The 23,313-nt window shown below is 42.4% G+C and overlaps 6 protein-coding genes across 6 annotated transcripts; all 6 read left to right on the top strand.

The window, feature by feature from the left end:
• Positions 1–262: 262 nt before the first annotated feature.
• Positions 263–2,938, top strand: LSM04_001537 (uncharacterized protein; the record flags this gene model as incomplete). The annotated part of the gene is made up of 1 exon (XM_067330523.1): positions 263–2,938. One exon carries the CDS (start codon positions 263–265, stop codon positions 2,936–2,938), a length of 2,676 nt encoding a protein of 891 aa, XP_067194468.1.
• A 1,687-nt stretch (positions 2,939–4,625) lies between these two features.
• On the top strand, positions 4,626–7,643 carry LSM04_003194 (uncharacterized protein; the record flags this gene model as incomplete). The annotated part of the gene is made up of 1 exon (XM_067330524.1): positions 4,626–7,643. One exon carries the CDS (start codon positions 4,626–4,628, stop codon positions 7,641–7,643), a length of 3,018 nt encoding a protein of 1,005 aa, XP_067194513.1.
• A 1,110-nt stretch (positions 7,644–8,753) lies between these two features.
• Positions 8,754–12,545, top strand: LSM04_003780 (uncharacterized protein; the record flags this gene model as incomplete). The annotated part of the gene is made up of 2 exons (XM_067330525.1): positions 8,754–11,799; positions 12,121–12,545. 2 exons carry the CDS (start codon positions 8,754–8,756, stop codon positions 12,543–12,545), a joined length of 3,471 nt encoding a protein of 1,156 aa, XP_067194537.1.
• A 1,619-nt stretch (positions 12,546–14,164) lies between these two features.
• On the top strand, positions 14,165–15,205 carry LSM04_003244 (uncharacterized protein; the record flags this gene model as incomplete). The annotated part of the gene is made up of 1 exon (XM_067330526.1): positions 14,165–15,205. The coding sequence occupies one exon, from the start codon at positions 14,165–14,167 to the stop codon at positions 15,203–15,205; it is 1,041 nt and encodes a 346-aa protein (XP_067194516.1).
• Positions 15,206–16,073: 868 nt separating this feature from the next.
• LSM04_004589 (Leucine-binding protein domain) lies at positions 16,074–19,820 on the top strand (the record flags this gene model as incomplete). The annotated part of the gene is made up of 1 exon (XM_067330528.1): positions 16,074–19,820. One exon carries the CDS (start codon positions 16,074–16,076, stop codon positions 19,818–19,820), a length of 3,747 nt encoding a protein of 1,248 aa, XP_067194551.1.
• A 946-nt stretch (positions 19,821–20,766) lies between these two features.
• Positions 20,767–22,852, top strand: LSM04_008372 (Leucine-binding protein domain; the record flags this gene model as incomplete). Its single annotated transcript, XM_067330529.1, has 2 exons — positions 20,767–21,135; positions 21,182–22,852. 2 exons carry the CDS (start codon positions 20,767–20,769, stop codon positions 22,850–22,852), a joined length of 2,040 nt encoding a protein of 679 aa, XP_067194628.1.
• Positions 22,853–23,313: the final 461 nt, after the last annotated feature.

The following is a 23,313-nucleotide window of genomic DNA, read 5'->3' on the forward strand; positions in this document are numbered from 1 at the left end:
AGGGAATATCAAAAGGTGAAACAAGGTCTCCTTTCACCCCTTTCTATTTCTTTCTTTTTTACTGATTTATTTATTTATTGCCTGCTTTAGCACACACGAAACAAAAAAGCAGTGATTGGTGTACCTCACAAGAACATTCCCCTGCTTAGGACGACGAACTTGGTACCACACGGAAAGTAATAAATAAATAAATAAATAAATAAATAAATAAATAAATAAATAAATAAATAAATAAATAAATAAATAAATAAATATATTACCAATGCCCAAAGCCAAATCCACCACCACTACGGCAACGGCTTCTCCCCGCAGCGAGGACCACCTGTCGGGCACAAAAACCAAAACAACGCCATTCACTATGGAGGAAGCCCGCCGCAATGGACCTTTTCTACAAATGGCCGTTGACGATCTCGTGGCCTACGAGTACGTGGATGCCCAGCAGCAGTGGCAGTGGGGTCTCGCCACCGTCGCCGCCCTCCCCGGTCCACGTCTGGTACAAATTCTCCTCTGGCGCAGTGATGCCGCTCTTCTCAGTGATAATAGTAATAATAATAATAATATGTATTCGCCCAAAGAGGCGGCGAATCGTTTAACGGCCTTATTGGAGTCGCGGGCGACGGTGGCGGCGGAGTCGGCGCTTCTCCACCGTTCAATGACCGCCCAACGCGCCGCTTACGCCGCCAATCGCCGCGCCGTTGAGGCCGATGCCCGCGCGGCCGCCTTGATGCTTTCAGAGGCGCGGCTGCGGGTGCGGGAGATTGACGCGAGTGACTGGCGGGAGATCCGCAGTTATCACAGCCCGCCGGCGATAGTTGTGTTGGTGATGGAGGCGGTGTTAACACTGCTGGGCACGCGTGTGGTGTCGTGGGCGCAGATTAAGATTATGATTCGCGGGAGTGAGTTTGTGCACACGGTGGAGCAGTTTGATCCGGCCAAGATTAGTCAGGCGACGCGGAGTAAGATGCAGCGGAAGTACCTGTCGAATCCAAAGTTTACATACGCCGATGCGATGAATGGGAGTCAGGCACTTGGATATCTACAACAGTGGGTGGTAGCACAGATGGGGACGGCTAGTGCAAACGATAATCTATTGGAGTATGATATCGCACACTCTAGAGAACGGGCGGCTATAGATGAAATGGAGAGTCAAGTTGAGGCTTTTGAACAGACAATACGGAATTATAATGAAGAGGAGAGACGTCTACGCACTATTCTTGGTGACCCTCCAGTGGAGATATCAAATGATTATAACAATGGTAACGATACTAGTCATAATGATTATTATGGTAACAATAACAGCAACAACCATAGTGATTTGAATAATAATAATAATAATAATAATAATAATAATAATAATAATAATAATAATAATAATAATAATAATAATAATAATAATAATAATAATAATAATAATAATAATAATAATAATAATCTTGGCTTACGTAATGCTATTCCCTCAGACCGCATAGACGGTAAGGATATTCAAGTCAGTAATAAGAGCAGTCGCAGCATCAATGTCGATCCATCTGAAGATGTAGAACGGATTCATGGTACAAATGGTGTTTGGTCCTTTTCCAAACAATCCATTGTTACACTACGCTCTTCTATTATTTGCAATTATGACAAACCTGAGGGTATGGTCGTCCGACTCACCCCCGAACAGGTACGTGAAATTGAAGAAGCGCTTAAAAACCGTGGATCCAACTGGGATGGTGATCAGCGGGCAGAAGCGGCAAAACGCAATAAATTACAAAAGGAACTGGAAGATCTTCGTGCGGATCACGCCCAGGCGTTGAAACAATTACAGGAACTCGAAAGTGGAAATCATGAAATGCTACAAGATCTGAATGAACGAAAGCAAGAACTGGATAAACTAAATCAATTTATTATTGAAAGTGGTGTGCCATTACAAACACCGCGGTATTCCGCTGCGAACTCTTCACTACGCTCAACACCAAGAGTAGGTGCTAAAACAGGATCTGCACCCGTACCCAACACCCTTGCACCTAAACCAATTCCCTTTAATGCATCACCAATAGCAGTAAGAGAAGGAGAAGATGATGGAGCTTCACCAAACACTACATATGAGCCTCATGAAGATGCTGAAGCGAAGATAGAAGAATTGGAAGAACAACTTAGACGGGCACTGCATGAAAACCCAACGGCGGCGCAAGTACAATTACTGGAAGAAGATCTCCGTGCACTACAAGATGAACTGCGAAGTAAGAAGGAAGAACTGGATAGTTTCCGTAATGCAAATGCGCCTAAATACTACACCTCCTCTGCGCTACGCATGGATCAGGAGAACTCACCCGAGGCCCAACTTGCCGCAGCGCAACAACAAATCGAAGAACTGGAGTCCGCACTCGGTGAGGCACTTGAATCTATTCAACAACAACAACAACAACAACAACAAAAACAAAAACCAACAGAAGTAGATACTGAAAAGGTGGAGGAACTTCAAGGGCAGATTCAGCAATTGCAGAATGAAATGGAACAGCTGGCCCATGATGCGGAGGCCGCTGCGGAACGGCTGAATGAGGAATTGCATGCCCACAAAGCCACACAACAGAAACTAAAAGAAAAGGAAGAGGAACTAAAGGCATTATGGGATCGACAAAACACCGCTGACAGGGAAACAGAAGCCACACGTGATGCTCTACAGGAGAGCGAAAAACAAATGGAACAACTACGAGATCAATTACGAGCGAAGGAGGAAGAGGCAAAACGGTTGGAAGATCGATTGGCCGCGGATCGTCGTTTACAGGAAGAGGAACGGCAGCAACAGGAGAAGTCACGTGAGGGTCGTGCAGGGCATCTACACGATGTAGTGGATAAACTCAGACGGGAGGAAAAACGGCAGAAGGAAGCAGCGAACACTAACGCATCGGTTATTGAGGAAGTACATAAACTTCTTGGGAAGAATCTACTAATATAGAAACTGATATCATTGTTATACTTGTTTTTCTTCTTTCCTTCCTTTCTTTCTTTTTCTTTATTTGCTCTGTTTTTTTTTTTTTTGGCGTTACCGCATAGTTGACGATTTGTATCTTTTTACAAACTATATATCTGTCTGTCTCTCTTTGTCTGTATTTGTATATTTGGGTGTTGGAGGTAATACTAAGGGGAGAGAGAATATATAAATGTATATATCAGTAGTTTTCTTCTACTGTGGCTGTGTCTGAGGATTTTATATCCTTTTCTTCTCAAAATAGGCGTATATACAGTACTTTATATACACCTTATGTCTACATTCAGACATTAGAGCATCAAAGTTTTGATTTATTTTTCTCTTTTGTTTTCTACTTTTCAAATTATTATTTTGTGGCGTTGATGATATTTATATTGTTTGCACTTCCTGCCTTCTTTAAACCTGCTGCACAGAGAAAAGAAAACAAAACAAAAAAGAAGGAAACATATGAAAATATCGCAATAGCGAGGTGTCTTTGTCTTTCTCTGTGTTTATATGCATATGTGTCCATTAAAAGAGAAGCAAAAAAAGAAAATAATGAAGTGCATCCATTCGTTTTTTTTTTTACTTGTGTTTTCTATCTTTTTATATTTCCCTCATGTAGACTCCCTTTTTTTATTTTATGTTTCCGTGGATTTCTGATTTTCCACTCTTTTTTCTTTTTCACCAAATGATGTCTCCTCAGTTCTTCATTTTCTTTTCTTATTGTTATATATATATATATATATATATACGTGCTTTCATTTTATTTGTTTTTTTCTTTTTTCGAAGTTATTTTTTTATGTCAGGGCCGCTGTTCTTTACCACAATAATTGCGGTATGGGCGTGAGAATGAAAGAGAGAATAAGAAGGAAAATGAGAGAAAAAAAAGAAGGTGGAATGAATTAATGTGGTGAATCTTTCCATATATTATTATCATTGTGCGTGTATGTATGTATGTATGTATGTATGTTTCTATGTATATTTGTAATGTACATTCAGCTGCATAGGACTACATACACGAAAGTAAATAGAAACAAACAAGTGTTAGAGCAAGAAAGAAAAAAGAAACGAATAAAGTATACAAAGAAAAACGGCTTTTGTTGAAGGAGATCATGCGTCAATTAAGAGAAAGAAAAAAAAGCTAACTTCTTCTTGTCTTTTTCTTTTCTTTTTCTTTTATTGGTGTTTCCCTTGTTTTTTATGGTTTCTTTTTTTTTTCTTACTTCCCCTTTAGAATAGTGTGTCTTCAATCCATGCAAACCACAAACTCATGCGAAGATATTCAACACTATCAATTGTCTTTTTTTTTAATTACTTCTAATGCCTATTCTGCCATACTGTACTGAAACTTATTTATTTATTTTACTCTGCTTCCTTTGGAAACCTCCCCCACACGCACAAGCACACAAACATATATATATATATATATATATATATATATAAATTATAAGCAGTAATATTATTATTACAACTACAACTAGTACTACTATTGCCACTACAATCTTTTACTACTACTACTACTACTACTACTACTACTACTACTACTACTACTACTACTACTAATAATAATAATAATAATAATAATAATAATAATAATAATAATAATAATAATAATAATAACAGTTACTTCTACCAGTAATACTAGTGCATACGCAGTTTTTCTTGTTTGTACATGAACGAAGTTAAAGAAGGGAGTATAGAGTCTGACATATGTTATTTTCGCCGATGCAGCAGCAGAAACACCAGCGGCAGTAAATACCACCACCAACACCACCACAGTTCTGATATTCACCAGCATCTTGAGAATAGCAATGCTGATGGTAAACACATGGAGGCTGTTCTTACATTGGATGATATTGAGGAGCTAACACGACGCCGTGATCAACTGCGCACAGATGTGGATACCTCCCTCTTACGCATTGCTGAAATTCAGGCATGGGTTGCCAACACCACCACTACTAAAACTACTACTGCTACAACAACAACTACTAGTATTGATAGTAATGGTGGTAAACCCCATTATTATAATATTGATATTAATAATAATAATACCAGGAATAGCAGCAGTAGTGAGAGTCATCCTCACGATCTCAGTGCAGGTGTATCGACGGACGCCGTTTCTGCGGCCCGTGCAAATCTGCGGGCTGCCCGGGCGGCGGTTTCTGCGGTGCCATTGAGTGAATGGCGTTCCCTCCGCCGCCTGCGCCCTTTACCACTCGCCGCTGCTGCCGTTTTGGACGCCGCCAGTTCACTCCTCGGCGAAAACCTCCTTCTCCCATCATCATCATCATCCCGACAATCCCAACAATCCCAACAATCGCAAAAACAACAATCCACATCCTCCTCACTCTCTGTGATGCGGAAGGGTGTGGGTTGGCGGCTGCGGTTGTTGCGGCGGGAGCCCGGCGATGTGGCGGCGGCGGCGGTCCATGCGGTGCGGCGGCGGCGGTTTGTGGCGGCGTGGCCGTACGATCGTGTGCGGCCGGTCCACCCCGCCCTCGGCCCCCTCCACCGCTGGATCACCGCCATGCTGGACACCCGCGAGGCAGAGCGGGAGGCCGATAATCATAGTCATAGTAATAATAATAATACTAATAACTCGAATAGTGATAATACTAATAATAATGGGGCGGCGAGGGTGGGATCGGAGACGGCAGCCTTGATGCTGGAACTGGAGGAGCATGCGGAGTATGTGCAGATGGCAAAGGATGAACTGGCGGCAATTGATGCGCTGCTTACGGATGCCGTGCGGGAGGCGGAGAAGTGCGCCGTCGGCGTTTCCACAAATTGTCCATCGCCCACCGTCTGCAGTGAAACCGCCGCCCCATCGAGTGAAGCCTCGTGGTCGCTGCAGACCGAATGGGGAGAAACAACACCAGTGGCTACAGGTGGGGCGGCAACAAAAACAACAACAACAACAATGAGCATCACAGGAAGAACAATTACTTCAACTGGCGCGACTGGCACAGGAACCCCACGAATTCATCTACAGCAAAAACAAAAGCAGCGGCAGAAAATAAAGGAGAAGGAGCAAAAACAAACGCCGAGACGGCCGGAGCCACCATCAACGGCATCCACATCAACTAGTACGATCCGTCATACGACGATGACGGCTAATGAGAAGGGTGAAGCGGCAATGACAGTGGTAGTACCCCCAATTGTGCCTAAACTCGCTCTGCAGAAGTGTCTTCCACAGAGAAATGAGACGGCTGCACACTCCTTGCAGGCGAGACTCGAACAACTGCGGAAAAGTCCACGCATGCGCAGTCCACGTCTGGGACGCGCTATTCTTCCCTCAGGCGCCCATTTCACCAGTAGTGCTGCTGCTGGTGGAGCCCACAATCAACATTCACAAGATAATTGCGATACCAACAGTAATACTAACGCTGGTGGTGATGCTCATATGCTTTACACCAGTGCTGAAGTACTACAGGAACGTGCGGATTTGTTGCAACGCGTACATGAATTGGAAGATAGACTAAAGGAAGCTTACCAGCGTAACCCGCGTGAAGCGGAGTTTCAGTTAATGCGAGATGAGATGAATGCGGCACGTGATGAACTTGCGTCACTACGGGCAGAGCGTAATCAGCTATTAGAGCAAAATAAGCGCTATTCCTTGTACAAACTTCCCACAACAATGGATGTGGACACAGCTGTAGCTACTGCTTCTGTTCCTACATCTATTTCTGCTGCCAATACTACTACTGCTACTACTAATACTAATGCTACTAGTACTAGTGAAAGTGATGGTTTGATGTTGGTAAGAATACGAGAACTAGAGGAGCAGTTACATGCGGCACATGCACATATTCATCATCTAGAGGCACAGAATGCTCTGAATGCACTTCGTGCCTTGGAAAATTCCTCCATCTCTTCTTCTTTCACAATAGGAGTGAAAGGAGGGGAAAGTGTATCGAAGGAGAAGAATGGGAGAGACCCTCTGACGACTCCTACTTTGACTATTTCTAATAACAATAACAATGATATAAATGTCCCCACCACTGCTACTACTATTATTACTACTGGTGCCAAAATTAGTGACAAACGCGGTGAGGCTACTTTTAATAATAATAGTAATCGTAGGAATAGTCGTGCTGGTGATGTGATGCTTCAGAAACAACTGAGTGAGGCACTTCAACAGGCCGAAGTACACCGGTCTGCTCTGGCCGCAACAGAAGAGCGTCTCAATCAAGAGATACATGCCCATCATGCCTCACAGGAAAAGCAGCAATTACTACAAGCAGAACTCACAAGTGTGTGGAAGCGATTAGAGAACACAGAACATCAACTTAAATTACTACTAGAAGAACGTGACGATGATATCTCCTTTGGTGGTGAGAATTATTCATCTGATATGGTGATTGCTGCTGGTCTTGGTAGTAGTCTTGGTGGGTCAATTAAAGGAATGGCAGCAATGCAGCGGGAGTTGCAACAGGCCCGTCTTCGCGAGATGGAACAGCAAAAAGAATTGGAACGACTCCAGATTGAACTTGGCACACTGCAGAGACGATATAAGGAACAGCAGCAGCAACAAAAACAAGTTCGGGCTGCAAGGGCGGAAATGCTGAGGCGATTGGAGAAAACATTTACTGAATCACTGCGACGACAGGAGTGTGAACTGGAGGCTATCCCGAATGCACTACAACGGGCAAGGAGTGAGATTGAACGAATTAGTGTGCAACGGCGTTAGAAATACGATAATAATAAAAGGGAAAATATCACGTACATATATATATATATATATATACATTTAGGCGTACAGGGTTATTCATGTACGTGTATACGCCTACAGAAGAAATTATTTCTTTAAATTACTATGTGTCTATGTGTTTGTAGGGTGAGAAAGCGAAAAGGAGGAGGGGAGAAAGGGTGGTGATAATGAAACGGTACAGAGTAAAAGAAAGAAAAAAAAAACAATAACTAAAAGAAAAAAATAATAAAAAATAATCGGACAAATATAGAGATTGAACGAAAACGTATGAAGCAATATCTGTTTTTCTGTGTTTTTTTTGTTTCTTTTCATTTAAAGAATATCTGTTTTCTTTCTTTCTCAGATGAGTTGGTGGTTATTGCGTTTTATACGTAATAGTCTTGTTATCGCTGCTAATTCTGTATCTTGTCCCTTTTTTCCCATTTCTTCTCATTCTAAATGATTCAGTGTGTATATTAGTGTTATTCATATTATGAACAAGACACATATATACATAAGCACAGAGATATGCAGTGAGAGAATGAGAGCGAGAAAGTGAACGGGGTAAAGGAAAGAGTTTTTGTTTGTAGATGAAAGTAATCGAATTACCCTAAAATACAGGTACAGTATATATATATATATATATATATATATATATATATATATGTTCAACTGTATATCTTAATGATATACTTAAAGGCCTATATCAAATTACTTAATTGCATCTTTTTTACGTTTTTATTCTTCCTATTTTTATTCATACTGAGATCCTGAAGTTATTACATCTAGCATCCATATCACTATATTACTATTGCTGCGGTTACTGTTAGTCTGTTTTTGCTCCTGCTGTTTCTTCTTGTTCTTGTTGTGGTAGTGGTGTCGCATTGCCATTATTGAATACTACTATATTCATATTATTATTACTATTATTACTACTATTATTACTAGTATTATTAATGTTATAACTATATATATATATATATATATATATATATATATATAAATTTTTTTTATTTATTTATTTCTTCTGCTTTTATTTTTCTAAGTAGAACTCTTCCTTTCATTTCCTCACACACACATACATACACACTGTTAGGGAATAGTACTGTGATGGGGCAAAATGCCCCGTTCAGCCCATTCTCTCAGAGAAACAGCAGTGACAATCGAAATAAACTCATCGATAACGATAGCCCCGTTATCGCCAGAAGCAGAGGAAAGAATGGAAGTATTAAGAACAACAATATTAATATTGGTATTAGTAGTAGTAGTACGGGTACTGATTATCATCTCAATAAGGACAGCAGTAAAAAGAATACAATAGACATTCCCCCCATATCTCCTCTTCCGGACAGTTATGAATCACCCGTGAAATCAGCCGTATCACCCACACGCCGTAGAGAACAGAGAAAAACAACACAAACAACAATAGTGGAGGGAAGTGATGGATTCTACGTTGTCGCATTACCGCGAGTGGGCGATGCGGCAGCAAAGAGGCGGTATAATCCATCTGACAATATAAATAACAGTCATGTTGAGAGAAGTAGTGAAAAGAAAATGACTCGTTTGTTAAGAAACTCGGATAAAGGGGCCATGCATACAACAACAAAACGATTAGTGCCGGATGTTTCTAGAGAAGAAAAAACAGACATGCCATTAATTCCGTCCTCGAGTAAAAGAATAGTGGAAACAACAACAAAGAAGAAGAGTAAAGATGTGAATATAATGAATGTGAATATACCGCAGGAGTCTAGTACTATGCATGGGACAAACACGAAAACCATGTCTAGTGAATTATCTACACAAAATATAACGGCTGTATTATCACCTCAAAAAGAAGAAGAAAAGCAGGAACAAAAACAACAACAAGAGAAGTTTGAAAAGTCTGGGAAAGATGAAAAGAACACGACGAGAAAGTTTAGTATACTACGTTCACCATGCGGTTCTGCGAGTGGGACTACATCTGCCGATAGTAACAAGAGAAGCCATAAAAAGAATACAAATATGAATAAGAATAACAGCCAGAACAACAGTGATAATAACAGCAATGTTAATGACAGGTGTAGTAGTGGCGGTAGCAATAGCGGAAAGAACGCTAATAATAATAATAATAATAATAATAATAATAATAATAATAATAATAATAATAATAATAATAATAATAATAATAACAATAATAACAATAATAATACATTGCAATCTCTACTTTTAACGTATGGTTCTTTCACACAATGTGAGGGGACGAATCACGGTATGGAGAGTAATGTACTGCGTACTTCTCTTACACAACGACAGCAAGAGGCACTACGGCAAACACCAAAAGCAATTATTAGACGACACACCCCACCACCGCAACGACTATGCAGTAGTAATAGTAGTAGTGGTAATAATAATAATAATAATAATAATAATAATAATAACAGTATGAATAATAGTGACAACCACGATACGCCATTCTCATCCTCACCATTACCTGTAACAAGTCAGGGAAAACGACATGGTATCTCTGCAAAGTTAGCCGATGATGATGATGATAGTGATAGTGATAGTAACAGGATGAAAACAACAACAACAACAACGGCGGGATTATTGAGATCTCATAGTGGTAGAACTGCAACATTATCAAAAGGGAGTCCTCAAATATCTCCTGCTAATAATAACAATATAGAGAATATGAACAAGAATGATGATCATAAGAACGATATGGAGTTGCAACGACGAGTAAGTTCCCACAAACTCCAATCTCAAAAACAACCACAGTCACAACAAGAACAAAAAGAACAAAATAAACCAACGGAATTACCAGTTTTTGTTAAACCCATTATACATTCTCCTCAAGAAGTGACGTGTTCTAAATTAACAGATCCCACAAATCCAATTGTGTTATCGCCTTCCTCCTCTCATGCTCCTGCAACAGAGCGTACATTAGTTGACGGCTGCAAAGGAAATGAGAGGATAAATAGTAATAGTAGCAATCTTAATATAAGCATACTAAATCAATCGTGGGAGTCCCCGCAAAGGGCCACACTAAAAAATAAAAGTAAACCCACATTAGAGAGATCAACAGAGACGATACAACACCCACAACATTTGGTGAAAGTGCGAGGTGTTAAAGCGATGACCGCCTCCATGTCTTTAGAGGATTTAAGTGGACCCGCAGCATACGGAGGAAAGACAGAGAACAGCATCATTTTAGCTTCACAGAATGTACAAAATACAAATCGTAAAGAAGAGAAAAATTTACCATCATACATACCGAATATATCAGACTCTCAGACACTAGTGTCTAGGGATAAGAATAAGAATAAAGAGAAGGATGATCATAAGAAGGAACCTGACAAATCGTCAACATCTTTATTAGCGGCAACCTCAGCATTAGCACCTAGAAGTTCATCATCATCATTATTACAACTCCCACGTCTACCATTATTACCAAAGTCGCAATTGCCATCAAGTGGTGTTGTAAATACACCCATTTCTGAAGTGTGGAGTACACAGCAAATACCAACGCAAACGATTCCTACTACAACAGAGGCGATTTCCAAACAGAAGATAACCATGCAGGATATCATTGGCTCTCCTAAATTACTTGGGAGGTTAGAGAAACGGCTTCGACAATTAAACAATGTCGGTAGATGGATAGATGAAGATATACTCCGTGAAAACGGCGAATATACATTAAACCTCCGTTCTGCTAATAATACCACTAATACTACTGCTAATAATGCTAGCTCTATTTTTTCACCAAGAAGGGGAATTGCGTCTGTAAACGGTAGACCCATGAGCACTAGTACTAGTAGTGATAGAGTTAACAATATGAGTAGTAGTAGCAGCATAAGTGTGAGCAATACCGATAACAAAAGCAGTGTTGAAAGTGATGAGGAGGATATTTTAGAGGGATTTTACCCAGCATCATACAAAAATATTACTCGGCGTCGTTCAAAGAATGTAATCACATTTATATTAACAGATAGCGACAGTGATCACAGCAGTGATTCTGTGGTAGAGAATTTGAGGGTGTGGGGTACTTTCGCCGATTACCCCTCACACATTTCACTAAAACCACGTATTCTGCGTTGTATCACTCCAGTTCCCTTTACCCCACATAACGAGACACTAATGCGACGACACTCCGCCTCTTCCATCTCAGAACGCGAATGTAAGAAGGGCATCACCAATAATAATAATAATAATAATAATAATAATAATAATAATAATAATAATAATAATAATAATAATAATAATAATAATAATAATAATAATAATAATAATAATAATAATAATAATAATAATAATAATAATAATAATAATAATAATACTAATAATAATAATAATAATAATAATAATAATAATAATAATAATAATAATAATAATAATAATAATAATAATAATAATAATAATAATAATAATAATAATAATAATAATAATAATAATAATAATAATATTAATATTAATAATAATAACAATTGGAATAGCACAGGGTGCCTTAACTCCATGCGTGTGACGAGGCATGAACACGAACAACTAGAACAATCCCGTGTGAATGGGGAAAGTGGTGTTTTACTGGAGTTACCGAAGATTTACTGTGGGACGAGCAGCAAGTATGCGGCGGATCCGGCGATGATGCAACGTCCTGCAGCAAATACGTTTGGCCACCGTCGACGCATCCAGCAAGAAATCGCATTAATACCTGGAACATCGAATGGTAGTGCTGATAATAATAATAATAATAATAATAATAATAATAATAATAATAATAATAATAATAATAATGGCGGTGATGATGATATTAGTTATGATGAAAGCGGGGATGAGGAAGAGGAGTGGGGATGGGAAGAGGTGGAAGAATATGAGGAGCTAGAATCTAGTGATGATAATGATGACGATCTTGATATCTCTCATTGATTACAGGAAAAAGAGAAAAAAAAGAAGAAAATACAGAAGGGAACACTGGTGTATAATACAGGATATACAACTTGAGTCTCTTTTTTTTTTCGCAGGTGGGTTATCTCTTTTAGTTTTTTTTCTGCTTTATTTTATTTTATTTTTTTTGGTTGAGAATAAAGAGGAATAACTAATTGAGCAAAAGAAAATGTGGCGGTGAGATACATCTATGTACATCATCTGTATTACACATCCCAGTATGTGTTGTTACCTCAGTGGAGATATCTCTCTGATGAAAACGAAAAGACAAAAAAGAAAACAACAACAACAACATCAACTAAACTTCAAATATGGAGAGAGAAACGTAATGAGGTAAAAAAAAACTGAAGGCAATAAGTTGTGAGCAGAAACTGTATACATATATGTCTTTACACACATGAGAAGCTCATATAATTATCTGATTTCTTTTTTTTCGAATGAGATTACGAATGACGGCCTAGTAGGAATAAATCACAGAGAAAAAAAATGAGTGAAAAGTTGAGAAAATATGGTAAATTCGGAGAAAGAGTAAGAGAGTGAGAGAGATAGAGAGATAGAGAGAGGGAAGGATAGATAGATATCTTATAAATTTATATGATGTGGCTTCATCAGTTTATATATATATATATATATATATATATATATGAGAGTTCATGTTGTACATCAATTACCTAACTGCTTATATATCATCAAGGAGAGAATACATGAGTCTGAAAGGTACAAAAAAGAAAATATACAAATGAATATATATGTATATTTATATAAATGTGTATATCTAAGGGAAAAAAGGATGATGACTCTCTCTTTGAGGGAGTAAAGTGTTTACATTATCTACATACTATCCTTTTTCCTTATTTATTCTTTATTTCTTTTTTCCCTCTTCTTCCGTATTACTTTATAACCTATTTTTGTATTTTTTCTTTTCTTTTCTGTTTTTGTGCAGCTCGATTCTTATTTTCCCCTTGATATCTCTTTCTTGTTTTTGTTGCAAGCTTTGTTTTTTTGCACAGAGCTTCTGTTTTATTCCCCATATTTTCTTATCCCTCCATGTTTCTCTACCGTTTTTTTTTATTCGCATCACAGTGGTACATATGGTATGTTTAATTGTTATATATATATATATATATATATATTGATACTGTATCTTAATTTTTTCTTTATTCCCATTTATTCTTAGCGATACTCTTCTACTTCAAATACCGATCCCTTCCATCTCTCTATCTCTCATTCTTCTTTCTTTGTTGTATCTCTGGAAATGTATTTTTTTTTTCTACTGTGCGATGTGTCTGTGTTACCAATAAAGTATACAAAAAAAAAAAAAAACAATGCTTCTATCCTCCTCTCTCCATTTCTCTTTCTGTAAATTTTTGTATGACAGGAAAAACCCATCAGTCTTTCCCAAAAGTGTGATGTTATTTCCACCCCAGCCCCTAAATGTTCTTTAGCTTTATTAATCTCCCAAATTCTCTATTCGTCTGTTGGTCCATGTATTAATGATCCTCTTTTTTTTTTTGCTTTTTAAAAATCACACAATCACACATACTCACCTGCATCAAAACACAAATGTGTCGGTAAGATAAGTGAGCAACAATAGTATTAGTATGAACGACACTGAGGGAAAACAACCTTCACCTGATTATCAAGATGCGGGGAACCGCAATCGTCGTGTAATGTTTTCGGATCAATTGGGAGTTACTGACCCCAGGAACAAGAACAGCAATAGCCTTTCTCCACGAGAAAGAGCTGTGGCCGAAGTGCAACATCCAGAGCCTAAGAAGGAGGTGATGGACACTACAAACAATTACCACTACCGTCACCACAAGAAGAACAACATGTACAATAACCAGAACAATAACCGAAATTCTGGGCCACAACCCAATACTACTCCAGCAGGTCTCGTACCCATAGGAGGAGTGACGGCCCAATCCCCCATCCCAATCTCTTCTTCCCCTTCAGCTCTGGGAGGACCAGAGGGACTTGAAGAGAAACCAGAGGGACTCGAAAAGAGGTCAGAGGGTCCCGAGGGAACACCGGAGGGTCGCGGGGGTCGCCGTCAACGTGTGCGCCGGCCGGAGGCTCCTCACGTCGTCTCGCCGGAGTTGTTGGCGATCGACTCGGCGGAGGAGGCGCGGAGGGCCCTGCAGGACGCCGCCGCCCTCCTCGAGGCGCAAGAGCGGGCGGAGCGGCTGCGGGTGGAGGTGCAGCAGCAGGAGGTGCAGAGTCGCCTGTACGGCGAGATGCGGGCGGCATGGACACAGCAGAAGACTAAGGCCAAAAGTCTACAAGCACACCACCCCAACGGAGAGAATAACAGGGAGAAGAATAATGACGGTGACCACAGTGATGTGCATGTGAAGGTTCACCCTAATGTCGAACATGTACAAAAGAAATCCGAAAATGTGGAGAGCAAATTGGTGGTTGATGATGCTCGTAAGGCAACAACAATATCGGTACCACCACCAGAAACAGCAACAAAGCAAGAAAAAGAAGGACAACCAAAAGTACCATCAGCAAACTTTATCATTCAGTGGACGTTAAGACTTCTGTCACGTCTTCCTGGAGACAGGATCGTATGGAAGGTGGTACTGCTTCTTGCTGCTATGCTATGCTCTCGCCGACTGCTGCTTCTCCTGCAACGGTAAGGTATTAGACAAACCAAGGGCTAAGGAAGAAAATAAAACAAATGGCAGACGCAGGCATATTGATTCTGAATTGTCAGTAGAAAAAGTGATAAAAAAAACGAAAAAAAAACTAGAAAACGAAGGCAGGGGTAACTGCAAGGATGTGTAGTACACGAAGACAACTGCTGACAATATCTCAACTTCACGAACTAATGCATTCAGCAAGAAATCACAGTGGTAGATGATAGGAAAGCACTAAATGAAGACATGAAAGTGGATCGAAACAACGTTTCACAAAATGTTTAGCATTTCAAAAGGACGGAATTCAAAAAAAGAAAAACCAAAGATAATACGAAAAGCAAAACAAAACAAGGAAAAAAAAGGACATATAAAAATATGCAAAGGAGAAGAGTGAATGTACCAAAAAAAAATCAATATAAGAATAGACGAGAATGAGTACTTCAACCAATCAGTAAACGAAGGTTAACAAAACGAAAAAAATTATCCCAATGGGTTCAACAAAAGAATGCAACCACACAAAAACCTTTAGTGCTCGTTTTGATTTCTATGCTTTGTACGAAAATATGTATTGACCCTTGTGATACACAGTAAAATCGAGGATGCAACTTGGAAACAATTCAATATTTTTAGAAGTATTCTAAACAATTAAATACCTATCTCTCTTAGTCATTCGCGTAGTCTTTTACACATTCTTTTTACCACAAAAAATATATTAAACATCGACATTACTCCTATCCTCTCATCATATCACTGCTTATTTTCTCCTGATATGAACATGTTCTATTTTTAATTTACTACTCCAATTTTTTCGTTTCCTCTGATCTTCTTTACATTTATCAATAAGTTCACTACTTAACTAATGCATATGATGAATCGCAAATGCACGACACTGTTATCTGGCACTGCTTTATTTGTTATTGTTGTTGCACTCGCCACAGTCTCCACGGTGGTGATGGGACAGACAGCAGCCGTGAAGTTACTCGACATGGTGTATACAAATAACCCCGCCGAGGAGAGCAGCATCAATGCATACAAGGCTGGCATCCGGGCCGCGCTGTGGTCGCGCAACGATACGGTTAGCGGTAAGAAGGTGGAATTCATCGAGACGCGGCCCGGTTCAACGGAGACGGAGGTTCATGCAGCGATCAATGAAACGATGACGCGCAACCCTGATATACTTGCTGTTATTGGCCCTGCAGACGACAATACACTGCAATACGCCCTTCCCGTGTTGGAGCAGTACCACTTGGTTGCTCTGGGGCCTTACACCGCGGGGTCTGCAGTGCGGGTGTGGGAACCGCATTATTACTTTTTCCGCTCAGGCCCCATGTCCGGCCTTTACGCCCACGTGTGGTACGCCGTTGCGCACTTGCGTGTGCGTCGTCTGGGCTACATGTACCTGTCCGATGTTTCGTATGGGGACATTGAGTACACTGCAGCTGTTAGCTTGATGGAGGGCATGGGGTTGGAGCTGTGCGGTGCGTTCACGCTGCCGGGAACGAAGGAGTGGGACAAAGACGACTCGGAGTTCCAGGCTGAGTGGGAGAAGTTCGCTGCCACCCGACCGCAGTCCGTGATTATCTTTGGCAAGCCGTCTAAGACGACAGCGGCGTTCATTCAGATGATGCTGTCTGACAGTCGTGTCAATACGGCGTACTTGCAGTCCCCCTTCGGCACACAAAGCATGCTTATATCGTCCTGGAAAGATGCCGTAGATGCCGGCATCCCTTTTGTACCGGGGCGCGTTATAACAACGGGTACAAACCCGCTGCCGTCCGACTTGCGGTATGAGGCGATCAAGCGCTTCCAGACCGTGATGGGAGACTACCTGGAGAACAGCAGCCAGTCGGAGTACCCCAAGGACCCCAAGTACTTTCTGGAGGACGACGTTATTGGGGAGACGATGGTGTGCGGCTGGATTGCTGGTGAGATCATTGTGCAGGCCCTTGGCTCAGTCGATGGGACGGCGGACCGGCACGACTTCGAAGAATCGCTCTTCAAGCAACGGCGCTACGTTGTCGAGGACCTGGTGATTGGTGATTTTGGTGGTGAGTGTGTCGGCCGTGCTGAATCTCAAGGTGCTGTGTGTGAATGTAATCAGGGTGGTCGTACAGTGCTCATTAAAATATTTGGGGAGAACTTCAAGGCTGAAGTTATGCTAGACGCTGAGTTTTCGTTTCCGCTTGCAGATTGCTACCCTACTTCAACGGCAATGTTAACTCCTGCTAGTGTACTAACATTCGTGGTCAACAATAGTCGACGTGGAAGGTACGCTACTGAGGAAATGCAGAAAGGTGCTTATGCAGCGTTGCCACCATATTTTGAGCGAGCAAGAGATTTCACGATGTCATCATTGTATGGTACTCGAGGAGATTTCAAAGATGCATTGATTGCGGAAATTGAAGTGCGACTGGTTGATATATTTGTTGGTGTCGTTGTTCCTGCTGCACTGGAAGTTGAGGGTGTTATTTTCGTAGATCCTATTGGAGTTGATGCCATGATGCATCTTGCCCGACGTGATGTGATCTATCTTTCCTCAACACTGAATCAGGAGTATTTTTTGGAGGCAGAGTATATATCAAAACAACCTGAAGAACCAATTCATGCAGTTATTCTAGGTCTTTTCCCAGAAGATATTCATGAGTTATTAAGGCGTACACTCTTGACGTTTGACCTACACCTTTCTTCTGTTACTTATCTTTACCCAGATGACTCAATTATTGCAGTAATGCCAACAGAGGGATGGGTTTTCGTTGTTGGAATTGATACCGATGAGGCTCTTCCTCTGCATCAATTTGTCGTAGACCACCCCAAACTTCGTATATTTATACCTTCCTCTGAGCAACACGTTATGTTTATGTATTTGAAAGCTTTGAATGTGGACAGTGGAACAGACCGCATTTTTTTTGCCACCAATATACCTCATTGGAATGATCCCAACCCAACGCAGTCAGTCGTTAAGGATTATCAAGAAGCATTTCCAGACCCATCTGATAGATCTCCTTTAAGTATTACATCTTTTGTGGCGTACAATGTTATCATGACTGTTGCAGCAAGAATGGACAAGATGAGTCCAGAATTATTTATACATTCCCTGTACGCATATATGGTCTTCTCCCTAGATGACTTGGTCTATGGTCCTTTCAAAGAAAACACTGAGGGAGGGTGCACCGATACATCCGATTCCAAGTGTTTAGTAAACTATGGAGCAACGCATATTTCAATATGGTCACTTTCACGCACCCTTGATCCCACCGTACCAACAATAACGCCTCCGAGTACACCAACTATGGAATATACCGAACCAGTAAAGGAAAATATGCCAATACAAAAACTGGCTGGAATTATTGGCGGATCTGTTGCGGCTGGACTTTTGCTTATTGGTTTTCTCCTGTTTTTCCTTTGCCGCCCACAAAGTGCGCGTGACAATGCGAATGCGCCGAAGGAGCCGACGGACCCCGTGACGCTTGTGTTCACCGACATTGAGAGCAGCACGGCGCTGTGGGCTGCGTGTCCGGAGATCATGCCCGACGCTGTGGCGACGCACCACCGCCTGATCCGCGCGCTGATTGCGAAGTACCGCTGCTACGAGGTGAAGACGATTGGCGACTCGTTCATGATTGCGAGTAGGAGTGTGTTTGCGGCTGTGCAGCTTGTGCGTGAGCTGCAGCAGTCGTTCCTGCATCATGACTGGGGGACGGGTGCCATTGACGACGCGTACCACGAGTTCGAGGAGGGGAAGGCTGCGGAGGACGATGAGTACGTGCCGCCGACTGCACGCCTCGACGCTGCTGTGTACCGGCAGTACTGGAACGGTGTGCGTGTGCGTGCTGGGATGCACACCGGGCTTGCGGACATCCGGCACGACGAGGTGACGAAGGGGTACGACTACTACGGCAGCACATCCAACACGGCTGCGCGCACGGAGAGCGTTGCGAACGGCGGGCAGGTGCTGCTGACGCGGGCGGCGTACATGGCGCTGAGCACGGCTGAGCGTGAGCAGGTGGACGTGACTGCGCTGGGCCCTGTGGCGCTGCGTGGCGTGCCGAAGCCTGTGGAGATGTACCAGCTGGACGCAGTGCCCGGCCGCACCTTCGCTGCACTGCGGCTTGACCGGGAGTTTATAGACTTTGATGAATCTGGGAGTGAAAGCCAATCAGTCTCATCGTCATCGAAGAATGAGTCGATCAGCTCCAGCAGTAACCCTCTGGTTATTTTGTTGACTGATTTGTTTGCTCCTTTGCCGCAACAGCAACGTCTTAAAGTACTTCAAATGATTGGTGAGCGTTGGAATATTTCTGTTCCTTCGAGTAAATCGAATTCGGCAAAGCAAGCGTCTGAAGAGACAATTGCTCGTCTTGCGATGAAGTTGAACCGTGTGCTGACGCGGAAAGCAGAACTGATGAAGGGCGAGCAGGGTGTGGGTGAGGGCACCTTTATTGGTAGTATAGCTTCAAGTGGGACGAATCGGCGTAGTGTGATATCTGTGACTTTTGACGAAACTGTTGATCTTGACAGGCGTAGGCGTTCACGTCTTCGTTCTACGATGGAAAGAAACTCTCTCTCCACGTCTATGATTGAGTCGAGACCACCGCCAGGGTTTTTCTTCTCGTGAAGGGTGCCTTGTTCATCGCAATTAATCGCATATAATCTACAAAGAATGTATACAATTAACCTTAACTACCTGTTGTCGATGCTGTGGCAGGTATACAGATAAATTGAACGTCCGTACTGACTCCAAGCAACTGTAGTCGCCATTGCTATGTATGTTTTCTGACCTTTCTTACGTGTTTTCCTAGCGACATTGGTTGTTTCCCACAGTGCAACACCACTGAGCGAGGTGTGCCTGTGGGGCATGAAAAGGACCTTTGGCATTCGCTCGAGTTCTTTTTTTTACTGTTTTCCACCTTTATTTGTCGTGTTTGTCATTGATTTTCATGTCTCAACTCCCGTGCTGTTGTCATTGTCTCCCCTGTTGTGGGTGGACGATGACATGTACGGTTCACCCAATGACGCTCGTCGTCGCATGTATCCATCGCTGTTTCGTTAATGTGGGGTTTTTATATTTTTCCTTTGTTTTTGTGTTGGCTATCACCTGTGATGCGAGGCGTGCTGTGTTGTATTCGTGCTCGTTCTCAACTGCGAATGTCCATAGCAGCCATGTTTCTAGCTGATTTCTTTTTTTTTATATATTGATGTAGACGTCTGTGCCGATTTTATCCCCTTTATATAGGACCCAATGTATTCTGTTCGTGCTTCTCCCTTGTGTTTTTCCTCTTTCTATCTGTGTGCGCCTGATCTGTGTTCACTTTTTTCTCTTCCTCTTTGTACCGTGCTCTTGGGAGTTCATGCCTCTTTTAATGTGTGTGCGTGCGTGAGAGTGGTTGGCGTGATGTTTTTTTTGAGAGTCCATGGGGTGTGGACTGTTTGTCTTGCTTTGTTGTGGGTGTGGGAGCCCTTCTATTTGCGTCTTTCCTTGCTTGTGACATCTCTCACCGTCTCTCTTGCTGCGTGGGTCACGACACAAAAGGGTTTCGGAAGGTTTGCAGCCGCCCAGAGTGATGCTGTGTTTGTGCAGGCAATGGGGCACAGTGGTGGTGAGCCAGCGCGGTGTTGTCCAGCACTGCGTTGTTGTTGCACTCACCTCGGTGCCTGCAACGAGCCCCGCCTCGGCGAGCAGGATGAAGGCATACAAGGCTGGCATCCGGGCCGCGCTGTGGTCGCGCAACGACAGGGTTAGCATTGATTTGACGGCGGAGCTCATCGAGACGCGGCCCGGTTCAACGGAGACGGAGGTTCCTGCAGCGATCAATGAAACGATGACGCGCAACTACTCCCAAGGCCACGAGTGCGGCACACCGTGGCGGCAGCACCTACTTCCGTCCATTGCTCTCCCTCACTGCGCTGCTGTGCCTCACCCAACTGCTGCTGTACACCCCACAGAGCGCACTGTGCCAAGATCCAGGACCCCCAAAGCAAGTATTAACTCCGAAACTACTGGTATTACGAGTAACAGATTCTCCAGTATCGAAAGATGCTGTCAATGGTATTAATGCTGGTTTGAATGCCTCGCTATGGTCCCGTAACTTCAATGTGGCTGATGGAATACGCATCGAGATTGTGACGAAGGAAACCACAGTTGCGGCAGTCAGTGACACTGTTGACAAGGCACTAACAGAGGACCCGAATATTCTTGCATTACGGGGCCCGTTTGGTGATGAGACACTCATTGATGTGCTGCCTGTGCTCTCGAAGCACGGTGCAGTGGCATTTTCCCCAGTTACTGGGTCTACTACTGCGAGGGTCTGGAGCCCAAACGTTTATTTTATCCGCGTTGAACCTGCAGCGGAGCTACGTGCCCTGCTGTGGTACGCCATTGGCCATCTTCGTGTGCGACGACTTGGTTTCATGTACCTGCAGAAAGTCTCGTATGGAGAGGAAGAGTACAAGGAAGCGGTGCAGATAATGTCTGGAATGGGCTACGAACTGAGTGGTGTCTTCACAATGAGTGGGCTGTCTGACAAGTCTCCGAAGGACCCTGTTTTCGAAGCTGCGTGGGAGAAGTTTGCGGAGACGCGACCACAGGCTGTTATTGTGTTCGGTGTACCGAGTGCACTAACTGAGGAGTTCATAATGCGGATGCTGACGGACAGGCGTACTGCTGGTGCGTATCTACTGGGTCGCACGGATGTGCAGGAGCTGATGCTCCGTGTGTGGCGCCAGGCAGTGGAGAAAGGTGTTCCATTTGTAAGCGGCCAGGTGATCACGACGGGAACGAGCCCACTCGCGAAGGAGACACGGTACGCTGCTATCAAACGCTTCCAAATAGAGATGGAAAAATACTTGCAGGACAGCGGTCAGAGTATCTATAAGGATCCCAAACAGTTCCTCATTAACGACGAAGACGGTGAGAGGATGGTTTCAGGGTGGATTGCTGGTGAAGTGCTCATGCGGGCAATGGGAATACCTGAGTGGGTCAAGGATAGGTCTACTTTTGTCAAATCGCTCTTCAACCAGCGCCGGTACTTGATTGATGACCTTCTGATCGGTGATTACGGTGGTGAGTGCAGTGATGTTTCTGCATCGCATGGAGCCATGTGCTACTGCAATCAAGGTGGTCGGACTGTGTACATGAAGCGCTTTGTGAAGGACTACCGTGCGGAGGGTTTGGATGATGGTGTTTTGAGAATGCTGCAGTGTAATGCCTCTGGTGTTAAGCTTCCTCCGCCTGTTAACGCAGTAACACTGATGATGACAGACTCTTCTGTCGCTGTAAGTGGAACTGTTGAGCTGGGCAAGGCGTTCGATGCTGCCCTGCAATTCAGTAACATTGCTACTGCAAGAAGCCCATTTACTATGCAGACCATTAATTCAACTCTGGCTCTTGCACCCAGTGTCCTAAGAAAAGAGATACAGGAGAAACACATTCACGGTGTGGGTGGTTTTGTAACACTGGATCTACTAGATGTGCCGAATGTGACCTTCATTGACCCACTGTTCCTTCAGCCACGGCTGAACAAGTTCAGGAGGCACGTGATCCACCTGTCGCCCACGGTGGAGCAGGAGCTGCTCGTGCTTGCCTTTTACCTCGGGAACTGGAGGGTTATCTTTATGATGGGGCTATATGTGATTTTTACTTTTTTTTGATTTCTTTTGTAGTTTGAAGATAATTTTTTGTTGTTGCTGCTATTGAAAACTTTTTGTGTTTGGTGTACATATCGATTCGGTCCCATTTCTTTTTCTTAGGTTTATTGTTTTGGTGTTGGTGGTTTTTTGTAGATAGTCTTTATATTTATTTCTTGGTGGCATTTTTTTCTCTATGTTTTTGTGGTTTTTCTTTGAATGGATTAAATAAAGAATTTATTTTGTTTATATTGTTTGTTGTGAATATATAAGCGTTTTCTGATGGTTTTTTCCATTTTGTGTGTATATTAAGTTACTTTTTGATTTTTTATTTGTACTTTTTCTTTCCTTGTTTATATTCTTGGGGTATTGATGTGTAATGAATTTTTTTTGGTTTCTTCTTTTTGTTGTGCTGGTGGCAAATATTTCGTTGTACTGTCAATTTTGTTCGAAGTACGGTTGTCTTTCTTTAATCTTCATAGATT

The sequence above is a fragment of the Trypanosoma melophagium genome (assembly GCF_022059095.1).
Source record: "Trypanosoma melophagium isolate St. Kilda chromosome Unknown ctg11segment0, whole genome shotgun sequence".
Taxonomy (NCBI): Eukaryota; Euglenozoa; class Kinetoplastea; order Trypanosomatida; family Trypanosomatidae; genus Trypanosoma; species Trypanosoma melophagium.